Source organism: Otolemur garnettii, unplaced genomic scaffold (genome assembly GCF_000181295.1).
Source record: "Otolemur garnettii isolate 467f Iridium unplaced genomic scaffold, OtoGar3 scaffold00103, whole genome shotgun sequence".
Classification (NCBI taxonomy): Eukaryota; Metazoa; Chordata; class Mammalia; order Primates; family Galagidae; genus Otolemur; species Otolemur garnettii.
Genome location: NW_003852498.1, coordinates 4,118,851 through 4,145,031, shown reverse-complemented (window position 1 = coordinate 4,145,031; position 26,181 = coordinate 4,118,851). Strand labels below are relative to the sequence as shown.

General features: G+C 38.6%; 1 protein-coding gene across 3 annotated transcripts in view; it reads right to left on the bottom strand.

Annotated features, from left to right (window-relative positions):
* The window catches only part of TET2 (tet methylcytosine dioxygenase 2), a 131,256-nt gene that overhangs the window by 36,536 nt on the left and 68,539 nt on the right, over window positions 1–26,181 (bottom strand). For 2 of the 3 annotated variants that reach the window (XM_023517032.1, XM_003796334.1), the window contains exons 3-6: window positions 9,027–12,475; window positions 4,401–4,491; window positions 2,938–3,031; window positions 1,705–1,913 (exon numbers count right to left, since the gene is read on the bottom strand). In XM_023517032.1, the coding sequence (XP_023372800.1) occupies window positions 1,705–1,913; window positions 2,938–3,031; window positions 4,401–4,491; window positions 9,027–12,429 (3,797 nt within the window). In that variant the 5' untranslated portion in view covers window positions 12,430–12,475. Of the gene's footprint in view, window positions 1–1,704; window positions 1,914–2,937; window positions 3,032–4,400; window positions 4,492–9,026; window positions 12,991–26,181 lie in introns of those variants that run through there. The other variant, XM_023517031.1, reaches the window with a different exon arrangement.

Below are 26,181 nucleotides of genomic sequence, written 5' to 3'. Positions count from 1 at the left end.
ACTTGGGAGGCTGCCTATGAGGTCCAGCTACTTGGGAGGCGGAGGCAAAACGATCGCTTGAGCCCAAGAGTTTGAGGTTGCTGTGGGCCATGACGCCAAAGCATTCTACCCAGGGCCACAAAGTGAGACTGTCTCAAAAAAAAAAAATAAAAAAATAAAAAATAAAAAAGTAGACTTATGGTAGTGAGGTACATACCATGAATTTTGAGTCATATCATAGAAAGTCAAGTCATACCTTCCTACGGGGGAAAAATTCTCCTAAATAGGTTATTTACAGTTGATTTGTCCCCACATCCCAGAGAGAAAAACTGTGTTAATGTAAAGTTAGTGAATCTGTACCAGGTAGAGTCAGAGTCAGCCCAAGAACAAACTTGGTTAACAATAGGTTATTTCAATGAGCAGCATAAATATCTCTGTAAGCTCAGCAAACTCTTTTTTGTAGCTAGTGGAACTCTTTTTTGTCTGCTGGTGCAGAGAAAAACAGACTAAAGAATGAAATATAATATTAAAATAATTTTAGAACCAATTGTGATCAAAGTAACTACTGCATGATTTCAGGGTAGCATGTGAACCTTCCTATGTTATATAGGAATAGCATAGTGGAGGAATATTAAAAGTGAAACTTTCTCAAAGTGAAGGTTCAGACTTCTTGCAAAGTAAAGTTTAAAAAATAAACAAAAAATATTAGCAATTCAGATGCACTAAATATATTTAACTGCACACCCTTGCTGTCCTAAGTTTCTGTTCTTAGAAAATAATGTATAACCATAGTACGTAATTTCTTGTGATATAACCCGGTAAAAATGGAAGCAGTTTTGATCACCACTGTAGAAATAATGGAATAGGAGTAAAAATTAGTTCTATTTCTTCTTCTTCTTTTTTTTTTTTGCAGAGACAGAGTTTCACTTTTTCGCCCTCGGTAGAGTGCTATGGTGTCACACAGCTCACAGTAAACTCCAACTCCTGGGCTTAGGTGATATTCTTGCCTCAGCCTCCCGAGTAGCTGGGATTACAGGCGCCCACCACAACGCCCACCTATTTTTTTGTTGCAGTTTGGCTAGGGCCAGGTTTGAACCTGCCATCCTCGGTATATGGGGCCGGCACCTTACCCACTGAGCCACAGGAACTGCCTAAATTAGTTCTATTTCTATAGAACCTTTAGCAGTAGTTCTCAGCCTTCCGAATGCTGTGGCCCTTTAATACAGTTCCTGTGGGTCGTGACCCACGCGTTGAGAACCCTGCTTTACGGCCTTGCATTTTTATGTTTGTAACATACATATTAAGGTTCTTAACAAAGGGACTCCAAAGTTTCTCACCAGACTTACTGTTTCAGATACTGCAACATGGAAGTGGTATCAATACTTAATAATGTGGTGGCCAGGCACATAAGACCTGTCACTTGTACATGGCCACACAAATAATTTCGATTATGGTATAGTTGAAGACATGTGGGACCAGACACTTAAGACTTCTAGTAAACTCCTAATTAATGGCTAAACTCTCTGAGCATACAAAATATTAAGCAATAAAATCATGTCAAAGTATTCATTTTAGCAAATACGACTTCTTATCACATAACTGTGAAGTAGGCATTTTGATCCTCGTTTTATAAAAGTAAAAATGCAGCCTCAATTCCTTTCCTTCAAACCAAAGAAAAGCCTACCAGTAGCCCCAGAGAGGGCAGAGGCCATAGTTTCCACTTACTCTTCATTCAGGGCACACCGACGATTGGTGAGTGTGCCATATTTCCTCAGTGTCTCAGTGAGCTCCGAGTAGAGTTTGTCAGCCAGCGACAGTGGGATTCCTTCCCACACCAGGATGAGAATCACAATCACGGCAGCCTCACAGGTGTGGCCGGCTCTCTCCCGCACAAAACACAGTAGCTTCTCCTCACTGCAACTTCTGCGAACCACCTGTGTGGATAACCATTTCATCCAAACACCCCCACCCCAAACAAAACAAGGGTCACTTGCAGCAGATAAGAGCTCTGATTTATTTATGCATATTTTTTTTGCATGGGTTACAATCAGGGCAACATTTATCAGCACGTGGCAATTTGGCTTTTTCTGAGCATCTAGGAAGTGGGGCTTACCCTGCTGTCAGAATAGGAAGAGCTGCAAATCTATTCCTTAATGTTTAGCAGACTATGACAGTACAATGGGGGCAGTGACATGCTACCTGCATTAAGGTGATAGCCAAATGAAAGACATATAAGTCTTAGTTAAAAGTTTTCATGTATCATAAAGATCAAGTATTGCTTCTTCACATTGTAAGAAGAATTAACCTTTTAGCAGGCACTGGAATGGATGATCTCCTCACCATTAAATTCTTCAAGTTCTTTCAATTAAAGTTCATTCATAATTTAAAAACTAGACTGGGCACAATGGCATATACCTGTAATCCTGACACTCTGGGAGGCTGAGACAGGGGGATCCTTTGAGCTCAGGAGTTCAAGACTAGTCTGAGCAAAAGTCTCTAATAAAAAAAGTAGAAAATATTAACTGGGCCTTGTGGCAGGCACTTGGGAAGCTGAGGCAGGAGGATCACTTGGACCTGGGAGTTTGAGGTTGCAGTGAGCTAGGACAAGGTAGCCTGAGCAACAGAGTGAGGCTCTGTCTCAAAACAAAACAAAACCAAAAAAAATCCTAACCTGCTTTCTTAGAAATAACACATGATTAAAAATATAGGCAATTGGGTGGCGCCTGTGGCTCAAGGAGTAGGGCGCTAGCCCCATATGCTCGCGGTGGTGGGTTCAAGCCCAGCCCCAGCCAAAAACTACAAAAAAGAAAAAATATATATACATATACATACACACATAGGCAGTGTTTCCCTCAACTCGCATGACTTTTTGGTCTGCATAACCCAATTCTCAGGGTTAGACTTATAAACAGAAATACTCATGATTGAAGACCAAAGGCCTTGTCAAGTCACACTTACCCATTTAGCAATAGGACATCCCTGAGAACTCTTGCCTTCTTTACCAGTATAGATGACTCTTTCAATCCTAATTGCTTTACCCTTCTGTCCAAACCTTAAAGAAACCCACAGAAACACACACACATACAATTATTAGCAAATGAATTCCACAGGCAATTAAATTATCTGAACATTTGAGCATAATTTTATTCTATGACCACATCTTGAGAAACGGTTTATTTTTTTAAACAAGTCTATACCAAGCAAAGTGGATAATAGTTTTTAAGCCTTGTTTTCCTTCATATCAAAATATAATGAAGTATTTATAAATCATCTATTGGGTAAAAATGGGAAAGTTTATTTTTATACACAATTTCACAAAGCACAAAATTTAAGTTTGCTAAATTCAATTTTTTAAAATATATTATTTGATTTTAGTCCTTTGCTCAATTTAGATATTTTAAAATTTAGGGAGTCATAATAGATTTTAGTTAGAGTTGTTTTTCAAAGAATCTCTCAACATTTTTTAAAAAGGGGGCTGGCAAATTGTATCCAGCCATTTTGAAAATCTAGAATAGTTCTAGAAATAGGCTATATTTTCCTTTGTGACCAAAGCATTACTTACAAAATAAAAAAAAAAGGCACTTAGGGAAATTCACTGTTTCTGTCAGTCCACTAGATGATGATTTAGTGAATTTCTACAGGCTAATTTAGAGATGAATAATTTGGAAATGGAGCAAGAATGATACTGAGTGTTTCATTGCTGCCCGGATGTGTCCTAATGTATTTTAATAATAACACTGCCTACCTCTTAATGAAAACGCACCCTAGTAGGATAACAGCTCAGAGCTGTAGATATCTATATGAAAGGCCCTCTCTGCATTGATAATCTCGCTCTTAAGAGTCGTCTACATGCAGGTGTAACTGTGTAGATACAGGCAAATACTGCATACCTGTGATTGATAGTAAAAAAAAAAAAAAAAAAGGCAGCTGTAAACAGAACCTCTCTAGTCAACATTATCACACTTGCTTTCCGCTCGTGGTAGGAGAAATCTTCCTTAGTGGTAACTACTCACAACGCTAGACAAATTTAACTCAGCAGTTCCTTTCTTACACGACACTTCACCCCTCTTTCCTCTTTGACATTTTATCATCAAGTGGGAAAGCCAGAGAGGGACCTCTCCCTGCAGCCTACGCCAGCACCCTTGCGCCTGGCAGGCTGGTTAGCTGATGCGCGTTCACATTTCCTGGCATCCATCTCAAAGTGGGCAGCCTGTGCCAGTTAGCAGACTCTTAGTCCTGTCAAATATTGTGACTCTCTGGTGAATAGCACAGTGTGTAGTGTTGGCAACCCTAGAATAGCTAAGCCTACTAATAATTACTCGATTTACAATTGTTTACTGCTTTGTGTGTGAAGGCTGGAAAAATTCTGACATATACAAAAGGATAAACGTTGATCTGCCCTGTGCCTTTGCATTAATTACCTTTCTTCCATGATTTCTCTAATAGCTGCCACATTAGGACCTGCTCCTAGATGGGTATAAAAAGGACCTTCATCTTTTTCAATAATTTGCTCTGTTGAGATAATAGAAGATTATTATTTTAGACCTCAATTATACTAAATATAAAGGCTACATCCACAAAGCTTATCCCCCAACTGCACATTAAGGGCCCTAAAAGTGACTTTAAAAATTTTTTTCTTTAAATTGAGTCAACTGATGGACTGATCTATTAGAAAATGTGCAATAATATACTTCAGTATATGTACATGCTGGCTATTGATAAAAATAAATGACATTTCAGATATGGGATAAAAATTATTTGAAACCAAGTAAGTGCAACAAAACAAAGAAAACAGTGAGGGAATCAGAATGTTTTATATGTAGTATTGACTACAACCCAATTTTTATAACTGAAAAAAATTTTTAAAGCTAACCAGAAGCCTGCCTGCCACATGGATGTTAAAAGATGTAAAATTTCCTCTTTCATTCCACCCCCGGACTATTGCAGATTTATTGTCAAGGACCCTTATCTTCTTATTTCTCCACAACATTTAACTACTCTGTTTTGAAAATAGGAATATTCAATCCAGACCCATATTTGTATGCACTGTGGAGCAATTTATAATGAGTGAAAATCCTAGAGAGTCGGGTAAAAAGAAGGGGCTGCTGCAGAGTACCAAAGATGGAAAAGTGGAAAGACAGGATTAGGACGATCAGAGAAGTACGGAAGACGATTATAACTTACCAAGTGTTATCTAAGACGTGGGCACTTTAGCCCTCACTTTAGTGAGACAACTTAATAACCACACATAAAGAGGGGCGCTGTGGTCTTCCCTCCCTGCTCCTACAAAGCATGGGGTATCTCACTGCCACAAGGACAACGTAGGGGGACTGGGCCATTAGTCACACTCATTTAACATTTGTTTGAATGTCTCTTACTATATCCATGCTTCTGTCTACCTACATAGTTAGAAAGAAGTTCTTAATTACAGATATATATGTATGTATATAGCTGTATGTATGTATGTGCATATATATGTAGATGTCAGTAAAGTGGTTTCCCTATTTCTACAGATCCATCATACATCCTAAATTTTAAGAAAAGGCTGTTTATTTAAAAAAAAAGATATAATACAGGCATACCTCATTTGAGTGCACTTCACAGTTACTGCGTTTTTTACTCATTGAAGGTTCGTGGCAGCCCTACAGGCATTGTTCTTGTAAACCTGAAGCATGTGCTCACTTCATGGCTCTGTGTCACATTTGGTAATTCTCCAAATACTTCAGAATTCTTCATTAGGACTGTATTTGTCATGCTGATCTGTGGTCAGTGGTCCTTTAGTATGACTACTGTAATTCTTTTGAGGCACCATGAACTATGCCCATATAAGATAGAAAACTTATTTGATAAATACTGTGTGTTCTGTCTGTTCCAACTGCCCACTCCTCCTCTTTCTCTCTCTCTTCAAGGTTCCCTAATCCCTGAGACACAAAAATATTGAAATTAGGCCAATTAATAGCCTTAAAATGGCCTCTGAGTGTTCCAGTGAAAGTCACATGTCTCTTTACTTAGAAATGACTTCTCTTAGTGAGGAAGACATGTCCAAAGATAAGCTGACAGCCAGACTTCCTGTGACATGCAGTTAGCCATGGGGTGAATGGACAGAAAAGTTCTTGAAGGAAATTAGAAGTGCTATTCCAGTGAACACACACATGATAAGAAATTGTAACAGCCAGCCTTATTGCTGATAGAAAGTTGTAGTGGTCTGAATAGAAGGTCACACCAGCCATAGCATTCCCTTACACCAAAGCTTAATCCCGAGCAAGGCCCTACACCCTTCTATTATGTAAAAGCTGAGAGAGATGAGGAAGCTACAGAAATAAAATTGGAAGCTAGCAAAGGTTGGTGGATGAGATTTAGACCGGGTCTTAAGCTATCACCTCGGTAGAGTGCTGTGGCATCACAGCTCATAGCAACCTCAAACTTTTGGGCTTACGTAATTCTCTTGCTTCAGCCTCCCAAGTAGCTGGGACTACAGGCACCTGCCACAATGCCCGGCTATTTTTTTGTTGTTGCCGTTGTGATTGTTGTTTTAGCTGGCCTAGGCCAGGTTTGAACCTCCAGCCTCGGTGCTAGCCTTGCCGCCCTACCCACTGAGCTACAGGCACCACCACTGGATGAGGTTTAAGTAAAGAAGAAGTTATCTTCACAACATAAAACAGCAAGTGCTAGTGTAGAAGCTACAGCAAGCTATCCAGAAGATGGAGTTAAGATCACTGAGACACATGACCACACCAAACAACTCATTACCAACGCAGCTGACATGGCCTTCTATTTCACTAGAAGACAACACCAGCTAGAATGTTCATGTCTACAGAAGAGAAGTCAACACCTGGTGTCAAAGCTTCACAGGTCAGGTTGACTCTTGTTAGGGGGTCAGATAGCTGATCATTCTAAATGAGCGGAAGCCAATGCTCATTTGCCATTCTAAAAACCCCAGAGCCTTTAACAATTATCCTAAATCTACTCTGCCTGTGCTCCATAAATGGAACAACAAAGCCTGATGACAGCCCATCTGCTACCCACCAGGCTTTACTGAATATTTTAAGCCCACTGTTAAGAGCTACTACTCAGAAACTATTTCTATCAGCACATTATTACTCACTGACAGTGCGCCCAGTCCAACAGAGAACCCAAGAGCTCAGATGGATGTGTACAAGGAGCTTCATGTTTTCACATCTGCTAATATGACGTCCATTCTAAAGGCCACAGATGGAGGAATAATTTTGATTTTCAAGTCCTATTACTTAAGAAATACATTTTTTCCAGGGATGCCATAGATTCCTCTAGTGAACATAGGCAAAGTAAACCAAAAACCTTCTGGAAAGGATTATGTTAGATCCTATCAAGAACATTCATGACTCATGGCAGGAGGTCAAAATATCAACATTAACAGGAGATGATTCCAATCCTTATGGATAACTGCAAAGAGTTCAAAACTTCGGTAGCAGAAGTAACTGCAGATGTGCTGGGAATAGCAAGAGAACTAGAATTTAGAAGAGGAGCCCAAAGATGTGACTGAATAGCTGCAATTTCCTGGTAAAAACAGATGAGGAGCTGCTGCTTATGGATGAGCAAAGAAAGTGGGTTTCCTTAGAGGGGATCTACTCGTGGTGAACACTCTGTGAACACTGTTGAGATGACAACAAAGAATTTAGAATACTACAAAGACATTGTCTATCAAGCAGCAACAAGGTTTGAGAGGATTAACTCCAATTTTGAATGAAGTTTTACCTTGAGTAAAATACCATCAAACAACATTGCATTCGGTGGCGCCTGTAGCTCAAGAGCCTAAGGTGCCAGCCACATACACCAGAGCTGGCGGGTGTATCCCAAATGACAACTACAACCAAAAAAATAGCTGGGCATTGTGGTGAGCACCTGTAGTCCCAACTACTTGGGAGGCTGAGGCAAGAGGATTGCTTAAGCCCAGGAGTTTAAGGTTGCTGTGAGCTGTGATGCCACAGCACTATACCCAGGGGATAGCTTGAGGCTCTGTCTCCAGAAAAAAACAAACAAAAAAAACCCAAAATGAAACAAAAAAACAAACTCAACAACAACATTGCATTCTACAGAGACATCTTTCCTGAAAGGAAGAGTAAATCAATGCAGTGAAGTTCACTGTTATCTTAAATTGCCACAGCCACCCCTAACCTTTAGCAACCACCACCCTGATCAGTCAGTAGCCATCAACATCCAGGTAGGACCTTCCACCAGCAAAAATATTATGACTCACTAAAAGCTTAGAGTCATTATTACCATTTTTTAGCAATAAAGTATTTTTTAACTAAGAGGTATATGCACACTTTTTCTCTAGACACTCTACAGCACACTGAGCTGAGTTCAGTACAGTACATTGCAGTATTTGCCTTATTGTGCTAATCTGTAGCCAAAGCCACAGGATCTCTGAGGTATGCCTGTACCATATTTTCTTTTTTAATGAAAAAGGTGATATTTTAGAGAAAATGGAATCAAAATCTACATAAATCACAATGTTTCAAATGCACACATGGAGGAAGGGCAACTCTAAGGGCTTCAGCATTACCACTTCCCCAACTCACCAAGACTTAAGAAAATAATTTCCCAATTATCCATAAATCCTGTAAAACTACTAATCATTTAACCCTGAATTTAAAAAATATTAAAATTTCCTACATTAAATTGCGTACAGCAGTTATTTTCTCATTTTAATAGATTTTTTTTTTTACTGGTTGTCTCTCCAGAGATAATTTGCAAAGAGTGAATAGATGGATTAATCTAAAAACTGATACATTCAGATGTTCAAAGGTCTGAATGGAGGCAAAAATACACATGCACAATTGTTTGAATTTTTTGGAAAAAAAATTGCAAGTAAATGAAGTTTTCTCTTGCACAGCACAAGCATCTGTAATTTAAGGACAAAAAAATGTAAGCTTCAGATTTTTATGAGCCTTTACAAATTGCTGCCAGACTCAAGGTTTAAAAAAAGAAAGAAAATCCCATATCTGAAGATAAATTTGCTAATTCTGGATAAACACCATGTGTCTCAGTACATTCCTGGCACTTACCTACACATCTGCATGATGGGAAATCATATTGAGTCTTGACAGGTGTATCCAATAAATTTTTTATAGGAGTATCTAGTAATTTGGAAGGTGACTCTAAAAAATTATTGAGAACAGAACCAGCTGTTCTTTTGGTTGGTGTCTTTTCTGAAGAAGGAGTTGCTTGCTGCTCTAAAGCTGGGGTGTGGCTATCAAGTTCTGCAGCAGTGGTTTGTCTAGTTAAAACTGTGACTGGCCCTGACATTTCAACTTTCACTTGCTTCTGTGATTTGAGAGTAAGAGCCGTATGGTCAAATAAAGATTTAACCCGAAACTGCTTTAGATGCTGCTCCATGGTCTCGATAATGCTCTTTTGCTGCACATTGTCACAGCTTGGAGGTGAAATCTCCTGCTTCGTTATCTTTTCCCACATTTTGTTTTCTGGCTGTGCTGATAAGGGGTGCATGCAGGCATGGGGCTTGGAGCCAGGTTCGACCTTAATTGGCCTGTGTATCTGATTATGGCAAGACTCAGTGTGGGGTTGCTGTGTTTGCTGCTGTTCTTGCTTCTGTAAGAGGTGCCACCTTAGGGCGGCATGCTTTTGAACGTCCTTCTGGGGAGGGGTCTGAATGTGACCCCCTCCCTGGTCAGGCACAGGAAAAGCATTTGCTTGGTTATGCATCAAGTACCTTTGCTGAGTGAATTGTACAGCTTGTTGATTAGACCTATCTTGGTTTCTACATTTGTATCCCTGTAGAGCTGAAGCTTGCTGAGCCTTCTGCTCTTGTTCTCGAAAGCACCTATGAACATCTTGCTTCGGGGTCACATTATTTGGAAAATATTGCAGGTGATGCAAGTTTTGGGCCTTGTTTCCGACAAATAGTTCAGAATGTCTAGTCTGTTCTTTATTCTCTGGAACTAGGTGTGTATTGTTGGAACAAGGAATCTGCCCTTTGTTTGCACTTGATTTTAAGATTTGACTATAAGTGGAATTTCTACTATTCATACTTTGTACTTGCTCCAATCTCATTTGGGTATTAATAATCTGGAAATCATTTGATTTTGAATACTGATTTTCGCCATGAAAGCATTCTTCCACTTTATTCTGGCCAAAGAATGCTCCTTCTCTTTGCTGATCATTGTTGCTTTGGGGATGATGAAAAGTCTGGCGCATTTGTTCTTTATTCTTCATTTGTAATTTTTGCTGCGATTGCTGGTTTTGAGGGAGATGTGAATTCTGGGTCAGGTGTGTTTGTGCTGCCTGCCTATGAGGCTTACGTTGCAAAAGGTGTGAGTTTGAAAATGGCTCAGTCTCTGAAGCCTGTTGATTCAAGTGCTGTTTTAACAATGGGGATGGGAGTTTCTCAGTTTGTGGGTCTGCTCTGTGTTGAAAATGAAATCTAGAAGCACACAGTGAATGCATGTGAGCCTTGGGCAAAGGGTCTGCCTTGGAGAAGTGTATCTGGTGTGAGGGTTTTTGGAACTGGAGATGCTGGTCCACCATACTTTGGGACTGCCCTTGATTCATCCCAGCTTGGTATATTGGTGACTTCTGCTCTAGGCATCTTGTTTCATGGGTGTAAGCTCGCCTTGGGAGTCCCCCTGGCAAGCTGGAATTTCCAGTGTATTGTTTGGAGGTCATTTGATTGGAAGAGTTAGATTGATACTGAAGAGTCGAAGGCAATGATGTTTCGTTACGTTTCACGTGGGATTGTGCCTGGTGAAAACGAGGGGCCGTCAATTCGATCCATCCGGGTTTCAGATAGTGCTGTGCTGGGAGCACGGGATTGCAAGTTTGCTCCTTGTCGTGACCCTTCAGAATCTCTTGCTCGTTGTGTCTCATCAGCTGCCGGCAGTGGTTCTGCAGACCTCCACTGCTACTGAAAATTGGTGGGTTATGCTTGACATGTCCTGAGACTGGTCTCATTTTCTCAGGACACAATGTCCCTGGAGTCCGCATGACATTCTTGTTAACACAATTATTCTGAAGCCTTTCTGAAAGCATCAGAGAGGGGTTTGATCTGTGTGTAGCTGAAGTAGGACTTCGGGATGGTGGTGCCTCAGGGTGACCCTCTATTTTCACTTCCCTTAAAAGAGTCGTGTTGCTTTGGTTGGGGTATTGATGGGGTTCTTCTAAAACTCCATCATTCAGAGTGCTTTTTCCTTCGGAAGGAAGCTGAGGAACCAGTGGAAGAGGAGGAGGGGGAGAAAGAAGCAATTGTGACGGTGATGGTATGGTAGCGGCAGAAAAGGAATCCTTAGTGAACACTGAGCTTTGCTTGAAATAAGCACCATTCATTTCGTTTTGTTTTAAATACCGTTCAGAGCTGCCACCAGGAGCTTGCAAATTGCTGCTGGAACCTGAACGAAATTCTTCACCAGATACTAGCTTTGTGGTTCCTTGGACCTTACTGTTTTCTGCAGGAGATGGGCAAATCTCAAAAACTGATTTTTGTGGTTGTAGCTGTTCTGGTTTTTGAAAGGAACAGGTATCCAGCCTTGCAGCTGGTTTACTGGCATTATCAGCATTGCAGGCCTCAGTCACCGCTGCAGCTGGCTCCCGAGGCAGCTCCGAGTTCGAGGTCTGTGGAGAATTGATCTGCCCTGAGGTATGCGATGGGTGAGTGATCTCACAGGACAACTTATTAGTAGCCTGACTGTTAATGGCATTTATGTGAGATGTGGTTTTCTGCACCGCAATGGAAACACAATCTGGATAATATTGAGACAGTGTTTTTTCCAGGAGTTGACCATGTGTGTTTTCCATGGAAGAGGCAGAAACGGTAGCACCATTAGGCATTAGCACTTCCTTGTTTTTAAGAAGTAATACAAGGTTTTTGTCGTGGTAGTTAGCATTTTTCCCCTCCTGCTCATTCAGAATCTGAAGCTCTGGATTTTCAGACCCATGGCAGTTATGTGTTAGAAAACCGGTGAAATCTTTAACTGCCTTTTCTCGGGCTACAGAGCTCCCAGATTCTCTTTTATCATTCAAATCGGAGACGTTTGGTTGACTGCTGCTTTCATCTGGATTTCTTTCTTCACTTGCCCCGAAGTTAAGCCTTTCTCCATTAGCCTTTTGGTCTTGTTTCAATTTCTTGTTCTGATGGAGCCCAAAGAGAGAAGGTTCACTGACTGTGCGTTTTATTCCTCCATTTTGCAAACACTTAGAATACCCTCTGCCTTCTTGCATAAAGTCGGGACTCACGCGACTATTCTGGCTTCCCTTCCTGTGGGGTATTCCATAATAACTTCCAAAAGACTGACACTTGCTTTCCCCATTGACTTCTGGATGAGGTCTCTCGGTTAATGGGCTTCCATTCTGGAGCTTTACAGCCAGAGGTTCTGTCTGGCACATGGGAGAAGGCGATGGTATCAAGAATGGACTTAGTCTGTTGCCCTCAACATGGTTGGTTCTATTCTGTTCCATCAGGCTTGCTTCGGGGCCATCCACAAGGCTGCCCTCTGGATGAATTCTAAAGAAGATGGAACAAAAATTAAAATGCATTAATCTATATGTAACACTAGTAAGACATCTTAGGGAATATTTGTGGCATAAATGATATTGGAATGCTCATTTTCATGTTGTACAGTAACAACAAACAGCTAATCAGGAAATGAGTAATATCTCATTAATATCTTCTTGGCAACTCTCAAATATTTGTGGTCATGGAGAACAAGGATGATCAAAATCACCAGCTAATGTGGTAAGTTCATACTGTATTAGCTCTTAGCATCAGCCTGCTTCCCAAATGATTCTTTTTTATCAAAATACTGAGAACAATAAAGATGGCCTTTCTTTTTCTTTTGCTAAATTCTATCTATTCTGCTTCCTGCATGTCCCCTGAATCATCGTATTGGCTGCTGTGTCACCCTCATCTTCATCATCTTGCCTCATGATCTATTTCAGTAGCTTTTTCTGTGCTGGTTTCTCTCCTTGTCTACTCTGCCCTTTCTCCAGCCCCGTAAGGTTTCCTTCAATTTGTTATCAGAGGGAATGTTCTACAATGCAAATCTGATAGCACAGGCAATGGTTCTCAACCGCTCCCACTCAAACATACCTGAGAGATCAGGACACTCCCCCTGGGATTGTCAGTGGTGGGGGGGAGAGAAGGGGTAACAAAGTAGTTTATAGAATGCTCTTTTGAGGTGAATCTATGGTATTCTCTACCGGCTGGCTACCCACTTCTGCCGAGAATTCCTAACTAACTGAAAAAGCTTTTCCCATGCAGGTTATCATCATTCACTCCTCCCACTGTTGTTCACAGCTTGTATTCCAACAGTAACAGTTTATAAATACCCAAACACAGGGAGCCATTTCAGACCTCCATGCCTTTGTTTTTCAGTCTGCCTAGAATACCTTCTTAATCCCTTTGTTTGCCCAGTGACTTATGCAGACAGACCTCTAAACCTGTCTCAGATATCAGCTCCCTCAGGATTCTCTAAGACAGTGGTTTTCAACCTTTCTAATGCCGCACCCTTTAATGCAGTTCCTGTGGGCTGCGAGCGAGAACCGCTGCTCTAAGAGAATTAACGACTCCCATCTCTATGCTGCTTCTGTATCTTGTGTATAGCCGAATACTGAACATACCACTCTTACTGCTTTTTGTTTACGCTCTCACTGGACCATAAACTGTCCAGCATAACGCCCTACTTTGTACTGTTTGTGCCGAGGACACAGAGAGCATCCAGAAACTTGACTGCTTATCTTAGGGTCATTCTGTCATTCATTCAAACTTTTCTGAGAGCAGCACTAATGCAGATTTCAAAGTCCAAGCAACAGAAAAAAACAGAAGACATGGCACCAAAAAATTTATATAATCCATTGTATAATCCATCATGAGCCAACTGCTTCCCCGTTCATATTAGTCATGCCTTATTTTCCCACAGTTTTTCCTCATTATGTTTATTTTAAGTATGTAAGTAAACAAAAACAAAATCAAGACTAGTTTCCTCTTGGGCTAAAAATAGGTCTATTAAAAGAGCCATTGGTTACTAAACAGGACAAATGGAACAGAGGCAGAAATCAGATCGAAAGATTGTAAAGAAACTCTAAAGTTATCATTTGCCCATAAAAGGATCAACAGAAAAACTGGAACAGTCAGTGAAGATTCAGTGAAGTACCTGAAGAAAAAGTCATGGCCTCAATACAACAAAAGCCACAACCTGTCAGAAGCTTTACTAGAATAGAATACTGTAGTTATAAGAAGATACTAGGAATAAAAGTAAAAGGGAATATAGAAGGCCTATTTTAAGAAAACTTGTAAACAATACCAAGGAATATGCAAAACCAAGCAGAAAACAAGTAAAAAAGCTGTAATATGTTCTTGGATGGTTATCAAATTAATCCCTTCATTTAATATACTCTATGTAAAAAATGCTAGCAGAATATTTTGAGGAATAAAGTAAGCTGACTCTAAAATTCATGTGGGAGAAGAAACAAAATTAGGTAGAGCCAGGAATATTATGAAAAAGAATCATAATGGGGCCTGGATAAGGCAATATAGCCAAGTTAAAAAATATGAAAAAGTAACAAAGACTATTTAAAACAGCTTGTGCTTGTACATAACTAGATAACAGTATTAATAAGATCAATGACATCAAATCAAATGTTCAAAAAGTCATCCAAATACACAGACATATGGTGTGAGCTAATGATGGTATTTCAAATAATGATGTGATATTGGAACAACTTAGTAGTCATCTGAAAAAATGACACAGTGGGATCCCTCCGTTACACCTTACACCAAGATAAATTCTGGATGAACTCAATATTTAAATATAGAAAAGAAAACCTTAAAAAGCACTAAAAATAGTCTGAGAAAACTTTTAAAAATAATCTGATGACTAAGTAATGTCTAAGTAAATTCTTAGACACACAATCCAGAAGCCATAAAAGAGAAGATGGTTCATTAAATTCATGTGCAAAAGTAAACATATAAACCAAGTTAAAGTCACATGCAATTTTTCTTAATACATAGGACGCCTAGAAAAAGAAAACAGCTACCTAATAGAAAACTGGTCAAAGCACATGGATAGCTCACAGAAAATGAAATGCAAATGTCTCTTGAATATGTAAAAAGATGTCCACTATCACTCTTTAAAGACAATGCACATTATTATAAAAATGCAATAAGATATAGTTTTATTCTTTTTAAATTGGAAAAGATCAAAAAGTTTAATACCACGCAATGTTGCCAAGCCTATGGGAAAACAGATGCTCTCTTGCATGAGTATTGGGAGTGAAAACTGATCCAAACACCACGCAGGGCAATTTGGAAATATCTACAGCATTTCAAATAACTTTTGACCTTCACTTTTAAGAATTTATCCAACATACGTATGGAGAATATATAAACTGCATATGTATACGTGTGTATATGCGTGTATAAATGTGTGTTAAATGACGTATGCACAATCCTCTGTAACAGCAAAAGGTTAAAAACAACCTAAGTATTTATTAATAAGCATTGGGTTAAATAAAATGGGATAGCACATAAGGTAATAACATGTAGCTACTAAAACATAAATGAGGCAACTCCTATATGTTTGACTAATTAAATGAAATAAAGCAAACTGCAGAACAGCATTTGTAAGAATGCTACGACCAGGCGACACCTGTGGCTCAAGGAGTAGGGCACCAGCCCCATATACTGGAGGTGGCGGGTTCAAACCCGGCCCTGGCCAAAAAGTGCAACAACAACAACAAAAGAATGCTACAACCTGTACATTCACAAAATGTAAATAAATCATTTCAGAGAGAATAGACAACAAACTGGTCATAATTCTTTGTCTTTGTCTTCGAGAAAAGGAATGGGGCAGTGGGAGAGGACCACTGGGAGGGAGATTACTTTTAACTATTTGTCTTTTTTGTAACTTTTAGGCATGAGTATTACTTAACTGACAGAAATTACTTAAATTAAAAAAGTTTTAATTTCTACTGGATAAAGGAAAACAAAGCAATGTACCTTCATTCCTGCTAGCCCTACTTCCTTCCAAACGTTAAGAGAGGAGCTAGATGTGCAGCCCCTACTACAGCAATGACTGTCACGTAGCTCTTGTGCCCTTAAAGTGTGTCTGCTCCAAATTCAGATGTGCTGTGCATGCAAAGAAACACTGGATTTCAAGATCTGGTGTGAAAAAATGCACAATACCTTAATTAAAAAAATTATTAATACGTTAAATAGTACTGTTTTGAATAGATTGGGTAAAATAAAATACATAATTAAATTAATTTCATTGATTTCTACTTGTTTTAATGTGAGTACTAGAAAGTTTAAAATTCCAGATGGGTTTGCAAATCCTTTATGTGCGTATGGAATTTTAATATATTTATATTTCTATTGAGAAGCTCTGAGCTAGACTAATACTCTTAATTGTTAATAACCCCTAATAAAGAAACTTGTGTTCTATTACACAATCATGAAATCCAAAAATCAGGACAGTATTACTTCATAAAAATTAAGGAGTACAGAAATAAGCCTAAATAAGTCCTACAGAGACTGGGTCAAATACCACATACCAAAAAAGCTGTCTTTTGGCAATTGTAAAACTAATTTTCATGTAGACCAACCAAAAGATATTTTACATGCCCATGTGTGGACTTACGATAAGTATATAATTATGTAAAACTTGTAGCCTCTACATACTTACATGTTGTGCTACTTAATTTTCTAGGAATAAAAAACTTTAAACATTTACTACATTACTCTCTTTTATGATCCTTTCCACATAATTTTGTACCTTCTTTAAAGTGTCAAGGGCAAAATCACAATACAAGGGTTTGTAAATCCTTTCTGAGAATAATAACTCCTCAGAAGAAATGAAGGTGACTTAACGTGTATTCAATATGGGGTTTTAAACATAATGGCCATTTTAAAACGCTAATTTAAACTTATCTGTCAACTTATCTGTGACAGCAATTCCCTTCTTGAGTACAACTATGGAATATGAAATATTCAATGGTTAAACTTTTTTCAGGAAGGGCAGTGAAGTTATATGGTACCTTTCCATTTTAGCATGATGATAATTTGTTATTTGGAGACTATTTGTTGTTGGTCTATGAATCTGATTTAGAAAATGTAAACCCAATAAATTGCCATTTTAGAGGAAGAAAAAGAATATTTTCTTTGACTTCTGTATGCCCTACACTACATTTTTTATATACATACCCTGGAATATTATGATTCATATGTATTATAACCTAGTAACCCACTTGGATAGCATTCTTTCAATCACCTAGTAGTTTTATACTGATACTGATAAGCATTATTTTCTTTAATAAAAAACAAATGAGAGATGTTCATTTTGTTCATTGTAGAAATACTGAAAAAGCTTTCATGATATAGTTTTTGTGGTGTTATTTATGCAAAGTTTTTTCAAGATTACATAAAGTTAATAACGTTTTTATAAGAAAAAAACATTTTGTAGAGATTTACCTGCCAATCAGTGAAACTGTTTGTTTGTTTTTACAAATTTAAATGACTGCAGAAAAGAGGAATACTTTTTGGTTAAAATAAGTGTTTTTTAGCTGAATGTAAATTCTTGCCAGAGATATTTTTGTGTGATATTCTTTTGTTCTCAGAGACTAAAAACAGAAATAGTTTTTATTCATTTGTCTCAGCTCTTATAAGTGACTAATACCAGAAATATTTTGAATTCTCATGATTGATTTTGAGATGAAATATTCTTTTATTTTATTTCTATATCAGGGATCCTATAAATAACACAGTGTATGATACCAATCAGAATATTATTCCCTTGTGCTACTGAATACTGAAACAGTTTTTTTTTGCAGTTTTTGGCTGGGGCTGGGTTTGAACCCACCACCTCCAGCATATGGGGTCGGCGCCCTACTCCTTTGAGCCACAGGCGCTGCCCTGAAACAGTTTTTAAAGTAGTGCCAACTACTGGAGGCTTGTATATGGGGATACACTGTATACAAAATAGTCCATTCCAAATAAAACTGTATCTATAAAAATGATTCTCTAGATGGAGGATGACTGACCTATAAGGACATAGATCAGTCAAAATTAAGGCACTCTTTTTGCTGGAAACTATTATAAAGTTTATATATAAGAGCAGAGGCAGAGAAGTCTTTGGTAAAACCTGGAATGGCTGATTTGATAAGCTTCCCTAGAGATGTTTTTCATGGAGTCACTATTTCATGTTATTACATTTAGTTAGAAGTTAGTTACATACATGCTCTAATGGATCATGGGGATAGCTCATGAAATTCTTGAAAATTTCACAATTTTCAAGAAGTTGTGAAAAAAATTCACAATTTCAATTGTGCTCTTGAAAGCTGGTACATTCTAAACAACCACTGTCTGAACAACTAAAACATTAACAAAGCTCTTTTTTTTCTTTTTCTTTTTGGAAATACAAAGTTCCTGGAGATCAAATACACATCGTTTTATTTTGATATCCTTTCTTATTTCCAGAATTATACTAGACAAAGAGCTCATACTCAAAGAATTACCAAATAGCATTTTGACTTTTTGCAAGGCTAAGAAATTTTAAAATGACATTCAAATATGAGGGATAACATATGATGAACCTAACACTGTATAAAATATTTCAGAGCATCAGGAAGGATCCAGTTCCACTTCTCATTTTATAGATGCAAACTGAGAAATTGCCCAAGGCTAACCATCAAAATAGTGCCTCTTCTCTGGGCTAAGCCTGAGCACTCTGGCAGCTCTTTGAAGCTCTTCCTACCTCAAAATAATAAGAAAATGCATAATTTAGGGAGTAAGTATTGCTATTACATTCAGACTTTGCCAACATTTGGGCCTTTTTTTTTTTTTTTTTCCAGGCTTAGGACTAAAAAATAGGGGAGATCCACAAATCATCCTCAAATACTTTAGAGAGAAAAAAAAATCATCATCAATCCAGCATCTAAATCATGTATTTTAGTTATATGTGTTGACCTAAAATAATTAAAAGTCAACATCTAGTTTAAGGAGAGTTTAAGTGCAAAATTTAAGGATAGCTGCCCAGGAAGCCCAGGCTCTAAAAAAATGGAATTGGGTGCTTTGAAGTATAGAGGTTTGGTACTGTCTTTATGTAAATAAAGTTTAGGGAACTTGAGCAGAATTCTAATTTTTTTTAATATAAGGCTTAACGTATAGTAATATCAACCTGATTAGTTGAGGTGGTCTTTTTCTTTTGGGAACAAGGTATATTTAACATTTTAGGAAAAAATTTGCCGGGTATTGTGGCAAGTGCCTGTAGTCCCAGCTACCGGGGAGGCTAAGGCAGGAGGACGGGTTGAGCCCAGAAGTCTGAGGTTGCTGTGAGTTAGGATGAGGCCACCACACTCTAGCCTGGGGCAATGGAATGAGAGACTATCTCAAACAAAAACTAAACATTTTACACTAAAGATGTAATTGTCCTTGGGTCCTGAATGCCATCTGGTCTGAGTTAGGCACAGAACAATAAAGGAGGAAGTTAATCTGTAATAAAAATTAGTGATCGGAAGTAGGGAGGTCTGTTCCTACTTCTAGTCATTTATACAACAAGAACAATGAGGAAAAGAGTTAATCAATGAAGTAGCATTGTAAACATGCTGTGTGATTCAGTCTCCAGGACTTAACTTCCCCCTTGGCATAATAAATTTGGAGGTTCATGAAATTTTATTTTCTTTTACAGTATCTGTAGGCTTGTAATTATTAACATTACAAAAGACATTTTGCCAAATTCAGCCATCATTTTTTTTATGTGGCTTGGGGTAGGAAAAAAAAAAGAAAATGTAACTATTTAGGACAGAGAATTTGAAGTTGTCACAGAATTATTCTGATCCTTTTAAGATGTTGGATTAATGATGATTTTTTTTCTCTAAAATATGTGAGGACATTTTATGGATCTCCCTGGTAATGTTACTGAGAGAACTGGAGCTCAGTGACCCAGTCAAGCAGTAGGTGAATCCCTGCTCAGTACAAACACTGTGGTGTCGAGTTAATACAAAGGCACACGTTCTCCACTATCCTAGACCGTGGTTAACAGTTTAAGTGCTCTGGGAAAACAGGAGAGGGGAAGAGCACTTCCTACTGCCAATGTCTCCATACCATCTACCCAAATCACAGAAAATTTAACTTCATTTTTTTCTTCCCTTAGTAAGAAAGAAAAACATACCGCATTAAGTCAAAGTTAAGTTTTAAAATATTGGCAATGAAAGCCCATCAAAGATATCTATTGATATTACTAAGGCAAAATAGTGACTTAAGTAGAAACGTATGCCAATAGTCAGCAGATAGAGAAGAGACGATGTAAAATTTCGTGCAATTGAAAAAACTAGTTATATCCAACAAATGGCTTACGGAAACTTTTCTGATTATTGGACCCTTAACCTAGGAAAAGACACGGCATATTTAATCTGCTTTACTATAACAGAATCTTTGCTGGTCACAATGTAACTCGCTCTTTATTCCAACTGCACATACATACACACATACACGGAGTTTTGATTACATGGGAAAGCCAGAGGTTTTTCCCCAAAGGTTTAGCAGAAAGGCAACAAGGTGAATTAAACTTTGAGAATGAATAAAAATACAACGTTTAAATTATAAAACTAGCTTTGGCATTTTTAGAAATTGGGTAAAAGGGAGTTTTAGAAATTATTTACCTCAGTGACAAACATTAATAAAATTGCACTTAAAGAAAAATAACTAGTCATATTATTTATGCCGATCCTCTTATTCTCCTAGTCTAATATTCCTTATAAAGCACGGACTTCTGAGGAAGCCATAAAGGTCAAATTAGAACCGGGTAATTTAACATGAATAGGAATGTGCAACAATTATCTTATGGTCATTCCCTGATTTCAGCTAATGCTCCAATGTAATTTCTCCGGGGTTGAGAGAGAGCGTGTGAGCACGCGTGCCAGGAGGGAAAGAGATGCCAGTTATGGAAACCTTTATCTTCTGTCAGACAGGGACGCTTTATGAAGCCCATTTATCTCAGCTGAAAATGCTGGCTTTTTGACTAGGAGCAAACATATTTGTTTCCTAAGACCAAAACAGGTTTTCGCCACAGCAGTTTTCCTTTGATATTTGATTTTGCGCCTTCTCCCGCCTTGCTGGCAATCATTTATTATAAATTCCAGCCGCATCGGCAGCATCTGTGAAACAATTACTGCATCGAGGACTGACTCTGCAGTCTAATCCATCATAATTATGACAGGCCTCTTTGAAGATGCTATGATGCATGACTTAAAAATAGCACATTAGCGTGCAAATGGATCAGCATCTCATTTCGCCAATGTGCATTTGGGATTATAATTTAGCTCAACACCATTTGACTCTTCCTGGATCACTCAAGAACGGTAGCTGTATCTTACCACATAGAGCTATAGAGGATGCTCAAAACTTGGGAAGTGGGCTTTGTGTTTTTGCTTTTGTTTTATTATTTGCTTTACTGGTCTTGTAGGTGGTAGATTTTTTACTGCTCTAAGGGAAAAAAGATACACCATTTAAATTTCATGTCAGCTTTTTTCTAGAGGACAAAAGAATAAATTTGTAGAGCTGGCATGCTATATGGTAGTCAATAATTTTTTCTATAAAAACCTTTAACTGCATGTTCTAGTTCTGTATATAAATGCTCTACCATCAGATGAGTCCTGTTTATTGCTACGTTCAGATTGGTGGGGGTAAATATTAGTAGTCAAGGCTGGTCATTTGCAGGGGCCCCATCTACCAAAGTCAGTGTGTTTCAGCATCAAACTCAGGGCAATCAGTGTCTCCCTCTGTCACTTTCAGTCTTTGCTCCCCTGGGAATTCAGGGTGTTAGGAATGAATTATGTCTTGACATGTAAAACAGTCAATAAAGTTGATAAATTTGATTACACCTCTTTCATAGATGTCTCTATTCTCCAAAACTATTTTAGACTCTTCCAAAATGGGACATAATTTGTGTCAATTATCTACTTTAAATGATGGGTTCAGAGCAATGGACCTCATTATTGTCTACTGAATTTCCCTGCACATGGTGCTTTAAAATCCTGACCAACATTGTAAATTCTGGTCTTCTGTATCTGCCAAATTTCCTCCATTTACTTTGACTTTACTTAATAATATTGGGATAATTGCTATGTTTAGCACTTGCAGTAACCAAAATGTTTTTTTAATAGGGCATTACTTATGAAATTAAGAACTATTCTTCATTACTTTAATATAAATGTTAATATTTAAATAAATATTAAAGCTAGAGTTTTGAAAGAAAATAGCATCAATCAATCCAACACATATATTTTCAATGGCAAAATCCGTGTATCCAAATCTACATGTTAAAGCCGGAATATAATGGTTTATGTGTGGATTAAGTATGAAGAATGTGAGGTAAATTAATATCATTATGGCACATCTGACTTTTGTATTTCCCATCATTGAAAGTAAGAACTTTCAGCTCGGCGCCTGTGGCTCAAGTGGCTAAGGCGCCAGCCACGTACACCCAAGGTGGTTGGTTCAAATCCAACCTGGGCCCGCCAAATAACAATGACGGCTGCAACCAAAAAAAAAAAAAAAAAAAAAAAACAGCTGGGTGTTGTGGTGGGTGCCTGTGGTCCCAGCTACTTGGGAGGCTGAGGCAGGAGACTCGCTTGATCCCAGGAGTTGGAGGTTGCTGTGAGCTTTGATGCCATAGCACTCTACCCAGGGGGACAGCTTAAGGCTCTATCTCAAAAAAAGAAAAGTAAGAACTTTCAATCTTAATATTAAGAAACCTGCAAAGATGTACTTCAAATCTCTTAAAAAAGGACCAGTGAGCGCATAAGTATGTCAATCTCCTCAGAGAAAGTTCTGGCATTTCTGAAAGCATGTTACCCAGACAAATAGCTGCACCCACACAGCACATGCCTTGCTCCTGTGGGGGTTACGTCATGCTTTGAGGGAAGGCTCCCTCCATCAGTTTCTTCACAATTCTCAGTAAACTGGATGTTTTAAATGTGTTTCTTATCTTCAAGTAACAGTATAGACAAAACTTAATACATTATTTGAGGGAGGGGAATCCAGAGGTAATGCCAACTGCAGATGAGAGAGCCCTGTGTTGAAGATGTGAAGACACCTGATGGTTTAGAAATAAACATGCTTGTAGTTTGCAACCAAGTCATACAAGCAGTTCCCCATTGGTAACATGGGCACAACCTTTTGTCACATTGCCGTCATCCATGTATCTGTTTAATCCTGGAACTGTTTCTTGCCTTTGGGTTCCTGGCCTCTCTCCAAGTCTCACCAAACTAATATGTGCCAAAGAAAAAGATTACCAAACATAATTAGAAATGTAATTTGTCACAGCATCATTTTTTCCTTATAAATTATTAAAAATATTCATATTTTTCAATCTCAGTCCACTTCTAATACTAGAATGGATAATTGCGAGCTGGTTGTCCTCACTGGGACACTGTCTAGGATACACCTACTAGGATATGCTTTACCCAATGCTTGAAAATTTTACACATTGGAGACAGAGCCTCACTTTGTTGCCCTCTGTTGAGTGCCTAGCATCATACCTCACAGCAACCTCAAACTCTTGGGCTCAAGTGATCCTCTTACCTCAGCCTCCAGAGTAGCTGAGGTTTCACTCTTGCTCAGGCTGGTCTTTCTTTCTTTCTTTTTTTTTTTTTTTTTTTTTTTGAGACAGAGCCTCAAGCTGTCCCCCTGAGTAGAGTGCCGTGGCATTACAGCTCACAGCAACCTCCAACTCCTGGGCTCAAGCGAGTCTCCTGCCTCCGCCTCCCAAGTAGCTGGGACCACAGGTGCCCACCACAACGCCTGGCTATTTTTTGGTTGCAGCCGTCATTGTTGTTTGGCGGGTCCGGGCTGGGGATTTGAACCCGCCACCTTAGGTGTACATGGCTAGCGCCTTAGCCGGTTGAGCTATAGGTGCCGAGCCGCTCAGGCTGGTCTTGAACTCCTGAGCTCAGGTGATTCACCCACCTTGGCCTCCCAGAGTGCTGGGATTACAGATGTGAGCCACTGTGCTCGACCTTCAAAACTAAAACTTTTGATCTTGATCATTCACATACCCTACCTGAAAATCTGTCTAGGGAGTAAGGATACCCCAGCAGAAGAGACTGTGGGGTGAACTTGGTGGGCAAAGCTGAAGTGGGTGTAGTGATGGAGAGATGAAGGGGAGATGGACCTCTCACACAGCTGTGCTATTAGAGCCCCTGCAGGCCTCTCTGAAGAATCCCACAATATTTGGATGCTGCACCCACAGAGCATGCCCCATAGCCAGCCATTGCTGGGCACAAACACAGCAACATCTAAAGTCCTGCAGCCTTGTTTGGTTACATCGGGAGTCCCAAGCTCCTCTCTATGCTTCCTCAGTCCTGCCCAATCTCCTCGTGCTGGTCCTTGACAGAAAGGAAGGCATTCAGAGTGAGTAAGCCTACTCCGTAACAAGTGTTGGAGTCAAGGTTGAAGCCTGTGCTAGAGGAAGAAGAACACTGACTTAGGCTTCAGTTGGGAGTTTTAAAATGAACAGAACTGAAATTTCAAAGACTGAAATAAAGTTGTTTTAATAACCAAAAGGTGCTGCAAAAATTATGGCATCCGATCAAGAATACACCCAAGGGAGAATGGAGAGAGGGAGATTATTATAGTATATTTCAGAGGCAGTTACAGAAAAACAAATACTTTCATTTTTTACCTTGAGGTATGATTTTTTTCCAGTAAATACAACAAAATAGCATTTAGTCTATGTAAGAATTTTATGTAATTCCTAGTAGGGCTCATAGTCATTCAGTGTTTTTATGTAGTGATATTGGTAGAGTTATCAAGAGTATTGGAGAGGGGTTACAGGCTGCAGTACTAAATACCATATAATCAGAGTAAATCTCATTAAGATGGTAAGATGTGAATGAATTCTTTAAGCCAAATTATATAATAAACCATCTACTTCACCAAGGTAATTTTAATTTGTCAATGTGTATTGATGGACTTACTATCTTTGATTGTAGCCCTAAAATCTAGAACAACCCCTCTCCAAAGTGTCCGAATGTAGAAGTTAACTATATTGGAGTCAACTGAGTTGTCATATCCCCAAGAGGCTCTGAAATATTAAGATAAAACAAACTAACATACCTAACATTTTATTGAAAAGCTCTATGCCAGGGGATCCTTGCAACACAGGCACTTTGGCACTTATGCACTATATTGTATCCATAAAATCTCCTTTTCAAAGATGTTTTTCACTCCCTACCACTGCCTCAAAAGGCATGCCATCCATGTTTCTGTAAAGTTTATATTAACTTCAATAGCTCCATCTTCATACTGATCTAGTCCTCATGGACTGGAGTTACCATGACAGCCTAGTAATGTATATTCTTCCTATTTGGCAACAATTAGCAATTATCATGTTTTGGTTGCCAAGTTACTCTTGAGGAATATTCTACTTAAAGACTGGTGCCATTAAACCAATGGCCCATCAATGGGCTGTCAAATTAAAATACTTCACTATGTGCCCATCCTAAAGAACTGCCAACATTGTTTCATAATACAAATAAAATTATTTTAGTACAGCCAGAGGGGAAAAAAGTAAAATAAATTCTCTAGTAGATAAAGTATTAGGAAAATGAGAAACTTCAACTACATAGAGGCTTTAAAGGAGCGTCATATAACCACGTATTCATCAGAAATATACAGAGGGTGCTAAAAAAAAGTGTGTACACATTTTAAGAAAGAAAAAACTGTATTATAATAATATAAACTGATAACGAAAGATGAATATAATCATGTTTGAGCACCTCTTGTCATTACAGAAGTCAAATATGACTTACTTAAATCTTACAACTTCAATGTAGATTTTTCCTTTCTTAAAATGTGTATACATGTTTTGGCACCCTCCACATATAGGGTTGTTTAAAATAGCCATCTAATGAACTTCATGGCCACCCTGTATTAATGCTTCTATACATTACAAAGGTTGTCCTTTCTTCCCTGATCTTAAAGGATCTGATAAACATTTTAGGATCACTCAAAATTACATAGCCCATTTTAGATGGTATCAAATAGAAACAGAATGACTCTAAAAAACTTTTTTTCCTACAAAAGGTTCTTGAGACAAATCTGTGGCATCCAGACATAGTATAAAATATGGCATCTGTCTTTAAGAATTTTTAACTGTTGGCTCGGCGCCTATAGCTCAACCGGCTAAGGCGCCAGCCACGTACACCTAAGGTGGC